The sequence below is a fragment of the Urocitellus parryii genome, chromosome 5 (assembly GCF_045843805.1).
Source record: "Urocitellus parryii isolate mUroPar1 chromosome 5, mUroPar1.hap1, whole genome shotgun sequence".
NCBI lineage: Eukaryota > Metazoa > Chordata > Mammalia > Rodentia > Sciuridae > Urocitellus > Urocitellus parryii.
The window spans coordinates 18,422,480-18,442,328 of NC_135535.1; the positions used below are offsets into that span (position 1 = coordinate 18,422,480).

Consider the following 19,849-nt stretch of genomic DNA (forward strand, 5'->3'; position numbering starts at 1 on the left):
ATTGTTTAAAAAGACTGGCTGACAGTCAGCCTCAGAGGAGAAGCCATTATCATCCTTTTGATGTCCTGAGATGGATTTCTCAGTTGGTTGGGCCCCTGCCAGGTTGTAAAGGCTGACAAGCGACTGGAGTGCAGTGGAAAGGGCTTAGAACTGAGTGATCCAGGTCCTGGCCTGGCCTTTGTTATGACTCCATTTCTCTGAGCTGCTGTTTATTCTAGAAAGAAGGAGATGGTTGCATTGGTCTACCTTGCAAGTTTGTTGTCAGAGTTGTGGATAGAATAACCCTTTGGCACACAGAGACTGGCACGTAGTAGGAACTCAATAAAGGTTATCTTTAAAAATTGCTATAAGCAGGTACCTATTTAGCTGTCAAGCAGTTAGGAAGCCATGCTGAACATGCTCCGTGGGTCAGGAAGGAAGGGCTGGTTGTGATCTTCAAGCCAGCTGTCTATCCTACTATCTTTGCCTGACTTAGCAGGTTCAGAAGGGAAAAATGCTGTGGATGAGATTTCTTTAAGAACAGAGTGTGCCTGTAAACCTTGGAATCCCACTGCAGGGTGGGTCTTGCCTAATTGAAGGCATTGCTGATAACTTGTCATTCAGAGTGTTTGGTGTGAGCTCACCCTAAGTTTAATGAGACTGTATTTTTAGGGTGCAATCAGATGAAGGAGACTCTCACTGCCCAGCACGGAAGCCCCCATTCAAGGTGTTTATAGAGAAGCTAAATTTTTACTACAAAGGCCTGAGTAATCAAGTGTCTCCTCTCTCTTAGGGTTTTAAAGATCCTGTGTACCGAGCAAGAAGAAAGCAGTTTGCTGACATTGCCTACAACTACCGCCAGTAAGTCTCACCTATTGCAGAAAAGATCAGAGAGAAGGGCCTACCCCTAGCCTACATCTCTTTTGCTTTTGATTGGAAAATACCAGCATGGAGTGTGCCATGGTGTATGTGCGCACGTGTGTGTGTGTGTGTGTGTGTGTGTGTGTGTGTGTGTGTTTAGGCCCTCCTTTTAATAGCACATGTTAAAAAAAAATTGCTACCAGACAAAACAAAATTACCCACTGCATTAGGCCTCAGTTCTCTCCCAAACTTTGTTGCCTCATGACACAATGTCTGAAATCATTACAGAACGTCTCAGTCTTGAATGAAACAGCCTCTGGTCTTCTCCACATTGAAGGAAAAAAAAAGAGGATAGTTTGTATTCAGGAAGGAACTGGCGGCTTTACTGAAATAATGAATCATGAGAGGTTTGGGGCCAGCAGAGTTCCACTTCTGTCTGGTCTCACCCAGCTGTGAAGGGCAATTTTAGGATGTTTTTCTCTATTCAGGATTGAATGCCCCTCCCCGATGCTAACTTAGCCAAAAGAGAATGCAAATATCAAAAACGTTGTTTGGGAAGAGAATGGTTCTGCTATTTTCAGTCCTCATGAATCCCATTGATCCTACCATGGGACACTTATGTTTGGAGGGACAGTGCCATTCCCGAGTTAAGGAAATGAGCAAAGATATGCACAGGAAGAGACCAAAAAGGTGGGCAGAGTACTAAGGTGATAGTACTTCAGCAGCTCTGATGAGATTATCACCGAGGTAACGGAGATGCTGGGACTTGGTACACTGAGGTCACTGAGTTCCTAGTTAACCTGAAAACAGTGGAAAGACCTCTAGAGAAAATGGGGGAAAGTTCCTTCTCTGAAGAACTCCTGATAGTAGAAGGATCCAGAACCTGGCAGCCCTTGGTCCGATCTAAGCCCATTTGGGCCATGGCTTCTGCTGAGCAGGAATCACAGAACAGGTGACTTCTCTCTGTCCTCACCTTTGTCCCTCCATATCAGGCACAGGCAAGAGTCCTCCTTCAGAGTCTGTGGGAACAGATCATATTTGAAATGTCCTTACAGTGTGTTTTGGGTTTTGCTAAATACTTTGCATATGTTATTTTTTTTTCAATTTTCAAATGAGAAAACTAAGGCTTAAAAAGGTGAAGTAACTTGTCAAGGTCATATAACTAATAGGTGATAAAATTAGGCTTTTAATTTTACCTCTAAAGTTATTCTCAATACTTCTGTGGTGTCTGACAGCTGGGTACAGGCAGGTGCAGGACTCAGGGATTCTCTCTCTCTCTCTCTCTCTCTCTCTCTCTCTCTCTCTCTCTCTCTCTCTCTGGCTGTAGTGGCCTCTGCACTAGATGGTTTTCAGGCATTGACCTCACCTCTCCTGAAGATGGACTCTAGTACCTCTAGGCTGACCCAATAGAGGTTCCATCTCTTTCCAACAAAGTCAAAGTTCCGTGGTTGAGTCTCATCAGCTCTGACCAGGACTTGTCTATCCCTCAGCCAGTCACTGTGACCAGGGAACAGGACTCTCTCATTGGCCACATCTGGTTATAACACTCACCTCCGAAGATGGGGAATGGAACCTTCTTGTACCCAGACATTGTAGACTGACAGGGGAGGTGGGTACTTTACTGAAAGAATAAGGAACAGATTCTGGGTCCCTAGAATAGCAAATCTTGACCAGGGGGACATCTTGGTGCTTTGGATATTACTATCTCTTGAAATTTGTTGCAGAAGTATCAAGGTATGGTGGCACACACCTTTGATCTCAGTAGCTCCAGAGGCTGAGGCAGAAGGATAGCACATTCAAAGCCAGCCTCAACAACTTAGGGAGACCCCAAGAAACTCAGCAAGATGCTGTCTCAAAATATAAAATAATAAAAAGGACTGGGGATGTGGCTCAGGCTCAGTGGTTAAGCACCCCTGGGTTCAATCCTTGGTACAGAAAAAAAAAAAGAAAGAATGAAAAGAAAGGAAATATCAGATGCCTTTCTTTTTAAATGAGAATCAGTTAAAATGGTCATGATCAACAATCTCCTGGTTGCTCTTTGTCAGTACCAGTGTTAGGGACTTTACCCTTAGTATTTCACTTAATCTTATCCACACTTTACCAATAGTTATTGCCATTAACCTGTGTTACAGCTGCACAGACTGAGACGCAGAGAGGTTTATTAAATTTCCTGAGGACACATAGCCAGGAAAGGGCAGACCAGTGTTGAACCAGTTTCTGTTCATTTCCAAAGCCTCCCCCGACCCCCGCCAAGTGCCAGCGCTTGGCCCTAAAATAATGGTACATTCCGAGGGGCTCACCTGATGTTCTTTCACAGTCCTTGATGGTCCCCACAAGATCCTCCAAGCTTGTCTAGCTTTTAATTCATAAGCAAAACCTTGTCTTTTCCCCTAATCCCTGCTCATATTTCTGTAGAAAATAACAGTGACTTGACTTTAGTTTCCTTGGATGTGCTACAACTTTGAAAGGGCAGGAGGGATCAAATTTGGAGCCCCATCTGAAATTCCGAGGTAAACAGTTTGACTTTGTCCTAGACTGTGTCCCCTGTGAGGGAAACAGGCCCACAGCCCAGGACACATCACTGGTCTTTGAGATCAGACTTTGTTTTGTTTTCGTTTGTTTTCACTGTTCAGAACACAGCTCAGGGCCTTTCAAATAAATGACTCTTCAACAAAATACGTATCAGTCACCTGGGGAGCTGATCAGAATTCCAAAGTCTGGGTCATACATTCAGTACATTCAGAACCCGTGGGGCAGGGCCCAGTGTGTGTATTTTGTCAAGCTCGGTGTTGGCTCTACCTTAGCATGTATTTATTTACCTGTCTCACTCTTTATTTAATTTTTACCCTTGAATCTAGAATTTTTTCCTAAATAAAAAACACATACAATACACTTGTATGCATTCTATATAAAATATGTTTGTACTGACAAAACACATACATGTTTATATATATATATATATATATATATATATATATATATATATATATATATAGTATTTATACATATATATACATTGTGGACTCCTAGCAGGTAAATACCTTTGTAACTTCCCAGGAGTAGAAACACCAAATTCAGCAGGCACACACCCACTCAAGAAAGGTGTTTGAAACTCATGACCCAGGACCCACCTATCAGATCCAGCTTAGCCCACAGGGTTAATTGCGTTAGTTGCTGTAACACAAGGCGCTGTGTGGCTTTAACTGAAGTCAGGTATCTTTGTTTAGAAAGAGGAAGCATTCTGGAATTGCCTCAGCACCCTCCTCCTTATCACCTTATACCTGCTACTTTATACCTGTTGGCTACCTGCCTGGCCCCTACAGGTAAACAATTAGAACAGCAGCAGGACCAAATGATTTCCCACAGTGAGAGCAAATTCACAGTGGGCAGTGAAGTGAGGGCATATATTGCTGTTTAATCAAATTTCTCATGCACCAGGAGAACCAACACGATAATGTTTCTATATCAGTACGTAGAATTTTCCCCTTTTGCATCACTTTTTTGGAGGAGGGTAGGTACTGGGATTGAATTTAGGGTCACTCAACCACTAAGCCCCATCCCCAGCCCTATTTTGTATTTTACTTAGAGTCAGGGTCTCTTTGAGCTGCTTCGTGCCTCACTTTTGCTGAAGCTGGCTTTGAACTCTCGATCCTCCTGACTCAGCCTCCCGAGCTGCTGGGATTACAGGCATGTGCCACGGTGCCCTGCTCACATAACTTTTGAAGCTAGGCAGTGGTGGCATCCCACAAACCCTGGAGCTCGACTCTTGGTGACCTGGCCTGCGTCCCCCTGTCTGCTCTGCCCGGGTCCCCTGGAGACACCTGTTTCCTGTCTGTTCTAGTGGGCAGCCCATCCCTCGGGTGGAATACACGGAGGAAGAGAAGAACACATGGGGGACGGTGTTCGGGACCCTGAAGTCCTTGTATAAAACCCACGCTTGCTATGAGTACAATCACATTTTCCCTCTGCTGGAAAAGTACTGTGGCTTCCGTGAAGACAACATACCCCAGCTGGAAGACGTCTCTCAGTTCCTGCAGAGTGAGTCCCCACCAAGGTCAAGGGTCCTGAGGGAGCGGGAGGGCTGGGGGGAGAGGAGCGGGAAGGGGTGGTACCTGGAAGCCAGAGTGAGTCAGAGAGTTGGTAGTAATGACCTACATCTGTCCCTGAAGTTGGGTTTTTTTTTAATTAAATTTTTTATTTTTTGATGATACTCAAAGCTCAAGGTGCCCAGTGAGGGTTCTCTCTGCAGGTTTGCTCTCAGGAGATGGCTGCAGTATTTATGTAAATGCCCTCTGTGGGGTGGTCTGTGCCTGGGACATGAGTCCTGCCCTTGACCTTCTCTAGCTGGGTAAACCTGCCTCAGTGTTGCCACCTGTTCAATGGAGACAACGCCAACCATTTAGCCTTTCTCACAGGGATGTCATGGCAGTGAAATAAGATGTCGCACATGAAAGGAGCACCTACTGTTGGCTGCTGGGGGAATTTGGACTGAATTGCCTCTGAGTGGCTCAGAGAGAGGTACTCTCCCTTCTGCAAAGAGGGTGTGAATCCAGAAAACAAACAAACAAAATAAAACCATCAGCACGTACTGAATACCTACTATGTGCCAGGTAGAATGAGGGAAAAGGTAGGAAGACAGAGTGCAGGTTTATAGCAACTGAGGATTTTCTGTTCAGACTCTGGGGCGAGGCTCCAGGAAACTAGATGGCAGGGAGGGATGTTGTAGCTGGGACAGGTTGGGCTCTAGGAGCTTTGGGATCTTTTCTGTTGAGAGAGTCTCCTAAGATAAAGAGAAGAGCAAGAGGAAGCTTTAGCCTGAAGATACTGTGAACACGAGGGAAGAGGCAAAGAGGTCCTGAAGACATTCTGTAGCTGATTATTATCTTTAGCCAATGATAAGAATAATAAAACAGTAATACTAGCATTTGGGGAATTACATAATCATAATTAAGTGACCAGCCTCTGAAGCCAGATTGCTTGTGGCGTGTGACAAGAGCTTCAATCTCTGTGTCTCAGCTTCCTCTACTATAAAGGGGGATAATAACGGCATCTACCTCAGTGTCAGTGCAAATATCGGTGAGCACATGTAAAGTTCTCAAAACAGTGTCAAGCATGTGGCAGGTCATGTAGAGTGTTAGCTGTTCTTATTATCATTATCAATGTGATTAGTGTTCTCCTTCTAAGTATGGAACAAATTGAATGACAGAGGACCTGGAAAGATGGTGATCACAATGTCAGTTTTAAAGAAAAGATACGCAGGTATAGATGTCCAGTCAATCCTGTGTTAGACTTCCCAGAATTTTATCCTTGGTTAGGGAAACTAGCCTGCCAATTCACAGTGCATAGCTAAGAGTAGACCAGAATGTGTTCCTCCGTGGGCAGTCAATGAAGAAGGAGCCCTAGGGGAAGGGTTAAAGTCACGACCTTTGTTTCTTCTTCCCCAATACTATAGTCAGGTTCCAGCTCCTCCTGGGGTGGACTGTGTGAGGCACAGCAGAGAAACTAGAACTATTCCTTCCATTCTCTTTCCTCTGGGCAACAGAATGAAAATTCCCTTCCAACTCTGGGAAAAAATAAGAATTAGTGAGTAAGTGTTCAACTCTAACAAGCAATAATAAAAGTGAAATATACTAGGTATTTCCAGTGAACTAAGCTCTGTGCTAAGTACTTTGTACTTAGCACTCTCGTGATGTTTGAAATATCCTTAAGCACTATCTATCTACATTTTGCAGATGAGGAAACTGAGGCTCAGAAATGTGTTTACTTGACCCAAATCAGCCATTCATAAACAGTGGGGTAGAGATGTGAAGCCAAACCAGCTTGGCATCAGAGTACCTGTTCCAGGGCAGGTGCATGTACTGCTTTCTTACCTGGAGTTCTTTAGGACCCTCTGGCTGCTCCGCAAAGGGGTTTGAGTCTTTGTTCTTTGCTTCTCAGGTTGTACTGGCTTCCGCCTCCGACCAGTGGCTGGCCTGCTGTCTTCCCGAGATTTCTTGAATGGCCTGGCCTTCCGAGTGTTCCACTGCACACAGTACATCAGACATGGATCCAAGCCCATGTACACCCCTGAACCGTGAGTACTGACCTCCAGCACCTGTTGCTAGCCACGGTGGGTGTCACCCTTTCTGCTCCAAAAACAAGGTTTAGGATCACTGTAGGCTGATCCTCAGGAGTGGTTGTCTAAATTATTTGATGGCAATACTAACAGGGAAGGAATCCTGTCTATTCTGAGGATTTTCTCTGTCCAAAATGACCAAATTTGAACATACAGAAGACTTGGAATGGGAAAGTGCTTATGAGCCACAGCTCACCTGGGTGTATGAGAGGCTCTTAGGTCCTGCCCTACACCCTAGTGGACATATCCATACGCCCCCTGGCTGCTGTGCCCTGCCCTGTGCCTGATCCTTACTTTCCTTGCCCTTCTTCCGTTTCTCAACCGACCTCACACTCTGCATATCACTTATTCTTGAGAGTGAAGGCGTTAGCCTAAAGGAGTTTTTTTTACCTTCTTTCTGCCCATTCCTCATGTAGAAAGATGAATTCTGGCCTGGCCTAACCCTCCTCCCCTCCAAACTCTTTGTTTGTGTCTTTCAGTGACATCTGTCATGAGCTCCTGGGACACGTGCCCTTGTTTTCAGATCGCAGCTTTGCCCAATTTTCCCAGGTAAGGAATGGATTGATCTCCCCCTTCTAGTTATAGGGTTGGGACTGGATTTCTCAAATGAGCCGAGCCCTAGAGAGAGCCTTACACATCCTTTGCAAGAGTGGTCGAGTCCTGTGATCCTGTCTGAGAGGGGCGTGTGGGTCTGTGGAGTTGGCTAAATACCCACTTTAGGGCCATCATCGAGGATGAGTTGCTCATCCTCCAAATCATATTGTGCACGGTCAAACTTACTTATCTTACTTATCCTACCAGATGTGGTTTAAGAGCCTTTCATTTGTGAATGTCTCCTTGATTCCCGTGCAGACATCACCTTGCCTTCTTCCAAGTTCCCCTGGTACTTTTCCACTCTCATTTTCTTTAGGGACTTTCATACAAGTATATACACCAGTCATTGGTGTATGTATTTGAATTAAATAAGATGACATTTATTGAGAATCAAATGCCAAGGACCTGAGTTGCAGTTGAAAAAAAATAAATAAATATGTAAATAATTAAAGAGCCCAGTGTCTCCTCACCATTATCAAAGCAGCAATCTAGACCTTGATTTATCTTTTACAGTGATGAGCAAACTCAAAAGAAAAATCTTTTGGGGTGAATGAAAATATTCTGCTAATTCTCTCCAGGCACTGAGAGGCAGCTGAAAACCAGGCTTGGGGTAGCTGGGATCATGGTTGAGTGGCATGATGGCTCTGATGCACTCAGAGGATCCAACCCTACCAATGCCCAGCTCCGTGACCTGGGACAGATTGCCAGGGCACCCTGTCTTTGTTTGCACAGATCTGATCAGTAAGAAGCCTTCCCTGACAGTTCTCTTCCTCACAGTGAAGAATGAGGATCAAATAGAATAACCCATGAGGAAATGCCAGGCCAAGTCTGAATTTGAGAATAGTGGGATTGAGTGTGAATATTATAATCATTTTTTTTGTCAGCTGGAAGAAATAAATATTTCCACGGAGAATTAAGAGGATATCACTTCATGTTTGAAACAAATGGACAAAACAGAAAGCCAAACTCATTGCTTACTAAGTCTGGGAGAACTGTGCTTGTAAGACACAGACTCTCTAAACAAACAAAGCTTTTGTTACTTCTGTGTGAGGTTTGGGGGAGCTAATGGAATTTGGAGATTGTTGGACTTTTAAAAGTGGGAGGGTGTACAGCTTAGTTAACTTTGATTCTGGAAGCACTTTCACTGACAGTGTAGTTACAGCTGCCCAGATAGCATTGATTACTCAGGACAGGCTTCAAATAGGGGCTGGTTACTATATTAGAGAACTATCCCTTTTCTCCTTGGAGAGTAGATACTTCTTATTTTCACCTCCAGGAATTCTTCTACCAAGTGAAAGGCTAAGTGTCAATCCTCCTTAAACCATTTCCATTTGGGGGAACCCACAGAGGGGTGGACAGTTAGGTATCACAGATGACAGCTGTGGGGCCATCAGTGTCACATGGTTCCAACTTTGATCTGGAAAATCCACAGGCAAGGAGACATTTTAAAAGTTCTATGAGAACATTCCTTTTTGACCTAAAGGTAGAACTTGCTTTTCCCTATAGGGAAGTTTGGGGTTGGGATGGAGCACAGGGAAATAATGGGGGCCAGCTCTGGGCTCAGGGAGAATGGTAATGAAAAAAAATTGGGCACCATTTTGATCTTGGATTTATCAATGGATTTTGTTGGATTTGGGATTATGGCTTTTTTGGAAAGGTGGTTGGAATGGAGACAATGGAGGGAGAGCCAGGTTAAGGACAATATCTGAATCTGATTTACTCTACATTTGATGCCATTTTCTAAGCAGAGTGGGGTTGAGGCTCTGGGCTCGGTGCAGGAGGGATATAGAAATGCAAACCATGTATCCTCTTGCTTCAAAGTTGTCTCAATCATTAGTTCTATCTGCCTAAACTTATTCCTTGGGTGATCTCATCAAATCCCATGGCTTTGAATACTTTCTTGACTTTGATGATGAACAAATTTATGTCCTCAGCTCAGACTTCAGTCCTCAAACTCAGGCTTATATATCCACCTGCTTACTCAAAAGCTCCAGTTGGGTATTAATTAGATATTTCCATCATCTGGTCCAGAACTAAATTTCAAATCTTGTCCAAACTTCCACCTACAAACATCCTCATATCAATCCATGACTACTCCATTCTTCCAGTTGCTTAAACCAAAAGCACAGGAGAATGTTATCACCTCCTTATCCGTTTACCACATGACCAATCGTTCAGTCTCTTCTGTGCATTCTACTTTTCAGATAGGCATAGTGCCTGACCATGTCTTACCACGTTCACTGCTGCACCCTGCGTCAGTCACCCACTGTCATCTTTTACCCTGTTGACATCATAGCCTCCTTACTGGCATCCGGCCTCTATTCATGACCCCTACAGCCCATTCTTGCTCAGTGGCCAGAGTGAGTCTTTGATAACATATGTCAGATCCTGTCCACTTATCTGGTCAAAACCCTGGAATGGCTTCCCATTTCACTGAAAAGAAAAGCCCAAGCCCTAAAAGACCTAAAATGGTCCGACATAATCTGACTCTGAATCCTTTCTCAGCCACACTGGTTCCCTCTCTATTGCTTGAACCAACTTATATTTTCCCACTTTAAGGAATTTTTACGTTGTCTGTGTGCTTGGCCTACAATGTAGTTTCCTCAGAGATCAGTAGAACCAATGATCTTGTTCAAAGTTCTGCCCAAATACTGCCTTCTCAATGATGCTTCCTCTGAAACCCCGTTTAAGGTTGCATCTCTCCCAGACTCCCTTTTTTCTTCTGTCTCTTCTTTCCAAAGAACTTTGATTCAGAGTACCACATATCTATGTATATGCATGGATATACGAACCACAAAGTCAAGAATCTGTGTCAACTTTGTACATAGTCAGGCACACAGAAGGCATTCAATAAATATTTTTGGAAGGAATGCATAAAGTCGGAAACACACACAAACACACACACACACACACACACACACACACACACACTGACAAACCAAAAGACCATGAGAGGAATTCTGCAATTGAAGTTATGATGAGAAATGATCCATGACATTTCAAACTCTCCAGCTGGGTGATAGACCTGGAAGGGTTTCACACACTCATCTGAGTTCTCCTATGGTGTCCCAAGGTACATGATTAAGCCTCATCTGATACTCCAGGAATGTTCCATGTTTGCTATGGGAGAAAAATAACTGGACTGGAAATAAGAGATGAAGCTTTAGATACCAACGCCCTGTGTGACCATGGACAGTCACCTCCCTTCTCCGTACCTCATTTGTAAAGTGAGCGCAAAAGAACCAAATGATGTTGAAAGGTTCCGCAGGCTCTAGAGATCTTGGCTTCTATGAGGTGTGGCAGGGAAGACTTGACAGAACACCCAGGATCCATCTGGGCCCTTCTGAAGACAGCTGGACACTCGTGACCTTTCTGTGGTCAAGCCTCAGCCTGGAACCGAGGGTAGGGGTTGGGATGGGCCGAGTTGGTGACACTGCTTCTCCACCGTGCAGGAAATTGGCCTGGCCTCTTTGGGTGCTCCTGATGAGTACATCGAGAAACTCGCCACCGTGAGTCTTTCCTCCCCCCAGGTGGATGGTGGGAGTGCTGTGATGTGGCCCTCAGAGCTTAAAGACTTGCTCTTTCCTGGAAGGCAGGCTATTTGGGTGTGTGTGGGGGGGGAATCAGAATGCAGTGGGTTCCATTTGCCCAGGGGAAGCCTCACGTTTTGATTTCTCCTTCTTGGATTATTTTGGAGGCAGCTGCATGCAGATGTTTACACATAATTTTAAACAGAGTGTTCTTAAAAATCACAACTGGCTATACTAATCAAAATGCCTTGGTGCTGTGAAGTAGTCTGGATTCACAACTTTGAAGAGGGAATGTTCACATCTCCACCTTTATAGTGGAGCCAGCATTAGGCTCTTTTCTCAGACACAAGGTAGGAACGAGGCGGGCTCTCCATTCTCTCTCCCATGTGACTCTGATGACACTCATTCACTGAAGCTATAGACGCAGCAAATCTGCGTAGTAGATGATTTCCTCCCTTTATACTCCACAATTTCAACACATCCTTCCCCAGTTTCTAAGCCAAGAACCCCAAGACACTTTTCCCCAGCACAGGCATCTAAGACGTGTTGGACTGTTGAAGGGAAAGGACTTGGTTATTTGTGGAGATAAGTACAGTGGTTGACTTTAACAACACTCCAAGTTTTAGAATGGACAATGGGATGCGCCCCTCATTGATTCCATTCATTGAGGTGAGGTGGTGACCCGGTCCTCTATCACCCACTGCTAGACCTGATGGAATCACCTGACAAACCCTACCAATTTCAGAACATTTTAGGGACATAGCACCATACTTTATGCCACAGTGAAAAAAATTAAAAAGAAAAGAGGGGTTCCCATGTTAGAGGAATTTATTGGGGTTATCTTTAGGAGATTTCCTTAGTGCCCATCAAGGTGTATTTCCCATCATACTTTGGACTCAGCCAACTCCTGATTCAACAGGTGAGTAGGTCGGGTGAGGCACAGGATACAGAGAAGTGAGGTCGAGTAGCACTAACTCAGAACAGACTCACACAGGCTCCTACCTGGGCAGTTCTGTCCTTAATCCTAGGGTATCTGATACCTTCTCCTTCCTTGGGATATGCTCTCAGCATGGCTTTCCATTCCAGATTTACTGGTTCACCGTGGAGTTTGGGCTCTGCAAGCAAGGGGATTCCATAAAGGCATATGGTGCTGGGCTCCTGTCATCCTTTGGTGAATTACAGGTATGACCCTAATAGGAACCAGGAATGGATTTAAAAGTGGTGGGTACAGGAGACCATTCTCATTTTCTTGGTATTGTTGAGGCCACATGTATCCATTCTGAGGTTCAATTGGAGGCTCATCATCCAGTGATTGGCACCTTAGTAGTTATGGTTTGATTATGACTGTGGGTGTCAGAAGTAGAAGTTCAACTGCAAATGCACAGGGCCCTAGGGAGGAGGGAACTCCTGATTCTAAGATTGACCTGTGTATGCAACTTTCCATGGATGCAAACACATGCCAGAAGATGTGGTTGACTCCCACAGTGCCTGTTGATCTCTTTGCTTGAAAGTACTTGGAATGAGTTACCACTTCCTATCTTGGTTGTGGGTTTTAGATGAGCTAAGAAGGGTTGAATCTAGTATATGCAAAATAGCGTGATTGACTGCGTTTGGGTGGAGTGTAGAAGGAATCAAGGTAAAATAAGATGTGCAGATAGCCTATGGGAAGAGCAGGACCCCTGTTCTGGGTTTAACTGAAAGCCTCTCCCTTGGTGCCTGCAGTACTGCTTATCTGACAAGCCGAAACTCCTCCCCCTGGAGTTGGAGACGACAGCGACTCAGACATACAAGGTCACAGAGTTCCAGCCCCTGTATTATGTGGCTGAGAGTTTCAATGATGCCAAGGAGAAAGTGAGGTGAGGTGGTGACCAGGTGGGTCCTTAGCTCTGGGAGTCCCTGACCCGGGCTGGTGATGCTGATCTGTGGGCGGTCGGCCTGCAGAACTTCCCCACCTCTCATCCCTTTCCACTCTCTGTTGGGAGACTGGATATCTGACTCCCTCAGACTGTTCTGACATCAGGTCTCTGTTCAGCGTAGACACCAAATCCAGTCATGTGTGCAGAGTGGCCACAAAAGTCTCCCCCACCCACCCCACCAAATCAGTCAGGGAAGTCTTCCAACCACAGGAAATACCTTCTTCATTTTGCTCTTCTAATACCTGCATAACTTGCTTCTTTACCTCCTTTATATCTTTTCCCAAATTTAATCTCTTTGTCTTCATCTCTTATGGTCATTCATACATCAACCAACCACGTATCTGAGAAATTCATCACTAGGTGATTGTCATTGTGTCATTGATGTCATAGCAGGAACATACATAATAACCTAGATGGTGAAGCCTACTGAACCTGCAGCTGTATGGCACATGTAAGGCACAGCCCATGGCTCCTAAGGCCAAAATGAACAAAATAACACAAGATTAACCAAGCACCAGAGAAAATGATGCAAACATTCTTGCTATGAGGCACAATAAAGCCGAGATGTATGAGGCTGCTGCTTGGCATGACACGGAATATTATTTGTTTTTACAAGTAGAAGAACACCAAAATAATGATTAAAAAGTACAGTATAGTAAATCCATAGAAAAGTAGCATAGTAACATAATTGTTGCCAAGTATTTTGTACCATACACAATTGTATTGCTATACTTTTGTATGACTGGAAGAGTAGTGGGTTTTTTGACATCAGTGTCAACATAAACACATAAGGCACTATGACATTACAATGGCTATGGTGTCACTTGTCAAGAGTAATATTCCAGTTCCTGGATAACCTTCTGGGACCTCTGTTATATATATGGTCTATAATCGGCCAAAATGTGTCTATGCAGTACCTGACTGTACTTAAAATCTCCATCCAACCATTCCCTCCGCACTTCTGTGATTTATTTTTCTTCCTAGCACTTCTTAACTTCTAACATAATTTAAGCTCCATAAAGGAAGGAATGTTTGTGCTTTCTGTTTCCTGCTCTTTCTCGAGTCCCTAGAATAGTGCCTGACATAAAAAAGGCATTGAATCGATAACTAGTGAAAGGGGTCAGTCCCAGAGGCAGTTCAGCAAGAGGCCTCAGAGTGGTTTCAGGACTCTGGGGCTCTCGGGCCTCTGAGCTGAGAGCTTGGCCTACAAGCCCTGCAACCCTCAAACCAGGTTCTCATCCAAGCAGGAGACAGGCCAAGCAGAGCATCTACCCAACGTGGATGTCCTGATAGTCACCGTCACCACTTTTAGGAAATAGCTTAGAACCATCAGGTGATGGACCCAGGACATGGAGGCCTCTGGAAATCTTAGGCTGAGTATGTCAGCCTTTGGTGCATTTAGATTGAGTAATTAAAGGTAAAATCCTGGCCCACAAGTCCATTTGCTCTGCTCTAAAATGACTCCCACCTCCACCTCTCTCTCAAGGACCCTCAGTCCTTCCTGCTGGGCATTTCTAGTTCTCTCCTCCATCCTCCTCACTCCGGGAGCCTCACCTTCCTCCAGCATCATGAAGGCTTCCCAAGAGGCTCTCCCTAAAGTTCTATGTGGTTCTCAGCCCTGGCTTTGGAAGCCCCTGTTCTGGTGAGGCTTCAGTGTTACCAACAAGGGAAATGCCACAGGAAAAAGGAGACTTTTCTCCAAAGGCTGCCCTGCGGTTTTGGTTTCAGGAACTTTGCTGCCACGATCCCTCGACCCTTCTCAGTGCGTTATGACCCCTACACCCAAAGGATCGAGGTCTTGGACAACACCCAGCAGATTAAGAATTTGGCGGACTCCATCAACAGTAAGTAGTTACCCCTCTTTCCCAGAAACACAGGGTTGTATTTTCTTACCTCACTAGAGGAACAATAGGAGATTTATTACATGTTGGATTTGGAGACATCCCCACGTCAGCCCCGGGATCATCGGGAGAGAAGAATTTGGCAAAAAGGAGAGGTTGCCTTGAGAGTTCCTTTTCCTTTCACCCTCGGAGACTCCCTTCCATCTCCTTTCTCTACACCACTTTTCTACACCTGGTCTGCCACTCTCAGGTGCCTCTCCATCCCATTCCTCCAAGTGTCCGGGTGATATCACTCTGCCTGGAACCTCATCTCCTAAAGAGCTAGCTCTGTCTCCATTCTCAGCTCCCCAGTAGCTCATCTATTGCCTTCTACTCTTCCTTGGTTATAGAATTATAATAGCTGTTCTTAAAAAAATTACCTTTTTCATATCTGATTCTCCCCCAACCCTTCAAATTGTTTTCTAGTAATTTTGACCAGTTTCTAGTTCCTGTGCTCTCTGGTTGTTCCTGGCCTTTTGCCCATGTAATTCTTTCCATTTAAAATAGTATCTTTCCCAGGCCCTTTTAGAGATGTCCACAACCTGTTTACCTTTAAGTCCTGGGTAGATACCTCTTCTTGTAGGAAGAGTGGTTGGAGGCCCTTCCTTTGTCTTCCAGTGTCTGGAGATTCCTCTCATAGAGGATTTCTCACTGTTGTTTTATAATTGTTCGCTTGGCTGTCTCTCCAACTAGACTTGGGCAGAAAGCCACAGCAGGTTTATTCATAGCTCTATTCCTAAGAATTATATTAGGTACTCAAGAACTATTGAATGAATAGATGGAACTACCAAAGAGGGGAGCCCATAGGGAGGTATTCTGGATTCTGGGCCAGGCAGGAATTCCTGCCTTGCATAATGCCAATGCAGTCCAAAGGGATAGGTTGGCTTGAAGTGTCTCTGTAATGCCCCTTTCACGTTGCCTGTGGTAACCTCCAATACACAGAACTTGCCCTCATCACTGACAATGTTCCACAGTAGGTATGGCTGCCTGTGATTTCTCATTTCAAAAAATCACTTGAAACACTCATTTGGTGTCAATGTGTTCAGTGAAGAAGCGCCAGACACTCCAGAGGCTGGGATGTAAGACAGAGGTGTGAGGCTATAGCTGCTTTTACCATTTCCATAGCTATTTTTTTTCAAATTGTTTCTGAAAAGACAAAAATAGATTATCATTAGGGAGTTCTTAAGAGCACAAACTAACCAGTTTAGGAACTGAGGGTTCTTAGAACTATATGACTTTATATAAGACCTCATCATCTTTCCACTTTTGATTCTTCTGGATCTAGGAGGGAAGGAGGTTTATGGATACCCAAGGCTTCTTCCACTTTTATGATGAGTATCTGACCTGTGTTCTTTGGCTTGTGAAAACTTGGCATGAATGGAATCACATGACACCTTAGTCTAGGGATCTGACAATCTAGGCTATGTGATCTGCTTAGAGCACACATTCCCAAACATTAGTGTGCACCAGAATCATTTAGGAAGATGGCTAAAAATTAAAAAGTTCCAAACTAAATTCACTAAATTTGTGCTAAGTTTTGGGTGTTTTTATTGGCAATAAGACCTCAGGCGATTCTCACATGTGAGATTTGTATGAACCACTCTTTTGGGTTTAGTGACTTAGTTCCTTGAGGCACTTTTGGATAGTCATGTAAAAAGTAACAGAATAGCTAGTATGTGCCTGGGCAGAATCCTGTTAAGTCCTTCCCTGGTGAACAGACTCTGGGAAGAGGAAGATAATTATATTAATAGCTCTAGCACATACTAAAACATGAGAGTACCCATATCACAACTGCCCAACTCCTATCTCCATAACATATCTCCTATCTACAGAAGTTGTAGGTGCCATAAAATTTGAGTGACACCCAGCTTCTTCAGGAAGTCCACTGATTCCCTAGGGTTCCACACATTGTGGATACTCCAAGGGTATTTTTAAATTATATGTGTGGCCCTTACCAATGGTTTTCTTCTTTTTAGGTGAAGTTGGAATCCTTTGCAATGCCCTCCAGAAAATAAAGTGAATCTACAGACAGAACTTGGGTCAACTGAGAAGCTGTCCATAGAAATCTGGCTACTTTTTTCATCCATACAACTGAAAAAAAAAACAACAAAAACTTTATGTGACATTTTAGCCTTAAATACTCTTTTAGAACAAAACAGAAGATCAACAAGTAAATCAAAATAATCTGAAATGACAGTATATTAATACAAATCCAAAAGCATAATGATGGATCTTTTGGAGTCCTCTTTGATTTAGAGATCATGATCTCAGACTCCCAATTAAGATAAAATAGTATTCTGTAACATTTCATCAAGGTGAATTAATATTTGGGAAGGGCTTTATTGAAGCTTCATATATGCTTTTATTTCTCATAGAGAAGTCCTAAGGGAGTATATGTGGCTACACGAGAGAGAAGACTGTCATCAGAATCGAATTAGTTGGTTTAATATAAATCTTATTCTACAAAATTCAGTTTCTATTTTCATTAACTATGACTCCAATTACTGCTTTGTTATTGTGCCCATGTAAAATTTCTTTAATTTTGGAGCCCATTAAGATCATTACAAACATTAAAATTTTAAAGCATTGTAAAAACATTCTGTATGTTTTATTGTAATCATAATTACTGCTGTGGAAGGCATTAACTCCCCACGGGATCCCACAACTTCCAACATCATTTTCCAACAATTTGCCAAGTTTTTTTGGGGAACTTTTAAAAGACACTTATGGTGCAGCCGATGTTAACTAAAGACATAATTGGTAGATGTTCAAAAAATATTCATTGAAGAAATAAGTGCATATATTATTAAATAGCAAGTCCACTAAAAATAATGAGGAACTTACATTAGAAAGCACATGAGGGGTTATTAAATTTTACTGTTTTAAATGCTCCTTGGAATGAAATATTCCTTTCACTGCCTTGGAAACACATTAGCTGGATAGTCTTCTGAATTGAAGGGATAACCGGAAGCTCCTATGCCCCAACCATCACAGAGGCTCATTGTGATAATCAGTCATGTGTGGATAGTCAACAGGCTGACTTTTGTCAAATGTGCATTTTAGCTGAACACATGCATGTCTGAGAGGCAGTGGGAGAATGTCAGTGTCTTTAAAGCTTTGATTTCAAATTCTTACACGACCTTACATTTTAGCTAAGTCTTAAGGGGTTTGCATAGTGCTTCCTCAAGAGCAGTTCTCAGACCAGCTGTAGTACCATCAACAGTAAATCCTGGGCCCTCTCCCGCTCTACCCAATTAGAACCTTTTGGGATAGAACCGAGAGACCTGGATCTTTAAGTACCTGGGTTGTTTATTATTACTATTAGTGTGCTTACATCAACATAGGGCAAAGAGGAACAGGAGAAATGAATGGAACATAATGTCACCAAAGGAGCACAGTAATGTTCCAGTAACTTCAACTCCCCAAGTGGAGATCTGTCAATGGCCTGACAAAGAATTAAAAAACAATTGTTTGACAGAAGCTCAGTGAGCTTCCAGAAAATACTTAACAAAATCAGAGCAACAATAAATGGGAACAAAATGGGAAATTTAATGAGTTGTAATAATAAAAAGAACCAAATGAAAATTCTAAAGTTGAGGAATACAATGAAAAAAAAAAACACACAGTAGAAAACACCAACAGCAGAATTGACCAGGCAGAAGAAAGAATTTGTGAACTCGAGACAGAATAATTGAAAAGATACAGACTGAGGAGAAAAGAGAAAAAAGAATAAAAATGATTAAAGAGGGTTCAGAGAACAGCATCAAGAGTGATAGTTATCATGATGTGGGAATTCACAAAGGGAAGAGAGACAGAAAAGGACAGAAGCTTACTTTAAGAAGTAATAGCTGGGGGCTGGGGATGTGGCTCAAGCGGTAGTGCGCTCGCCTGGCATGCGTGCGGCCCGGGTTCGATCCTCAGCACCACATACCAACAAAGATGTTGTGTCTGCTGAGAACTAAAAAATAATAAATATTTTAAAAAAAAAGAAGTAATAGCTGAAAATTTTCCAAATCTGGGAAAAGGCATAAATATGTAGGTACAGGAAAGTCTCTTTTCAGATTCAATACAAAGAAGACTACATCACATTATATATTTCAAACTGTCAAAAATCAAAGATAAATAGAGGATCTTGAGGACATCAACAGAAAAAAAAATCTTACATACAAAAAAGCCTCTATAGACTATCAGTGGATTTCTCAGCAGAAATTTTGTAGGGCAGGAATGAATGGAATGATATAGGCAAAGGGCTGGAAGAAAAGAAAAAGTGCCAATCAAGAATATTTTTAGCCAACAAAGCAGTCCTTCAGAAATAAAGGGAAGATAAAGACTTTCTATGGCAAGCATAAGTTGTGGGAATCATCACTGGAAGACCTGTCTTATAAAAAATACTAAAGGAAGTTCATCCAACATGAAAGAATGTTAATTAGTAACATAGAAGTATAAAACTCACTGGCAAAAGTAATATTTTTTTCCAATATGGAACATTTATTTTTACGTGTTGCTGAGGGTCGAACCCAGTGCCTCACACATGTTAGACAAGTGCTCTACCACTGATCTACAACCACAGCCCCTGGGAACATAAGTCTAATGGTAGTATGCAAATCACTTATATTTATATTATAAAGTTTAAAAGATGAACTATTAAAGTAAGTGTAAGTACAAAATTTAAAGGGTAATAGATAATATTAAAATATGTAAATTATGACATCAAAAATAAAGTGTGGAGAGGAGAAATGAAAGTGTAGCTTTCACAAGCAATTGAAATTATGTGATTATCCACTTACAAAAGCCCATATAGCTATACAATGTTTTGAGTCAGTTTCATGATAACCATAAAGCAAATACATGTAGTGGATATACAAAAGATAAAGAAAAAGGATTCAAGGTATAATACACTACAGAAATCCATTAAATCATAAAAGAAGAGAACAAGAGAGGAAGAAAGAACAGAGAATCTACAAAACAAGAAAA

The 19,849-nt window shown here is 42.9% G+C and overlaps 1 protein-coding gene across 1 annotated transcript in view; it reads left to right on the plus strand.

Annotated features, from left to right (window-relative positions):
• The window catches only part of Pah (phenylalanine hydroxylase), a 66,458-nt gene extending 49,030 nt beyond the window's left edge, over window positions 1-17,428 (plus strand). Inside the window, exons 5-13 of the mRNA XM_026397524.2 lie at window positions 773-840; window positions 4,682-4,878; window positions 6,778-6,913; window positions 7,435-7,504; window positions 11,002-11,058; window positions 12,166-12,261; window positions 12,802-12,935; window positions 14,724-14,839; window positions 16,852-17,428. Coding sequence (XP_026253309.1) covers window positions 773-840; window positions 4,682-4,878; window positions 6,778-6,913; window positions 7,435-7,504; window positions 11,002-11,058; window positions 12,166-12,261; window positions 12,802-12,935; window positions 14,724-14,839; window positions 16,852-16,895 — 918 coding nt within the window. The 3' untranslated portion in view covers window positions 16,896-17,428. The remainder of the gene's footprint in view (window positions 1-772; window positions 841-4,681; window positions 4,879-6,777; window positions 6,914-7,434; window positions 7,505-11,001; window positions 11,059-12,165; window positions 12,262-12,801; window positions 12,936-14,723; window positions 14,840-16,851) is intronic.
• The last annotated feature ends 2,421 nt before the right edge of the window (window positions 17,429-19,849 follow it).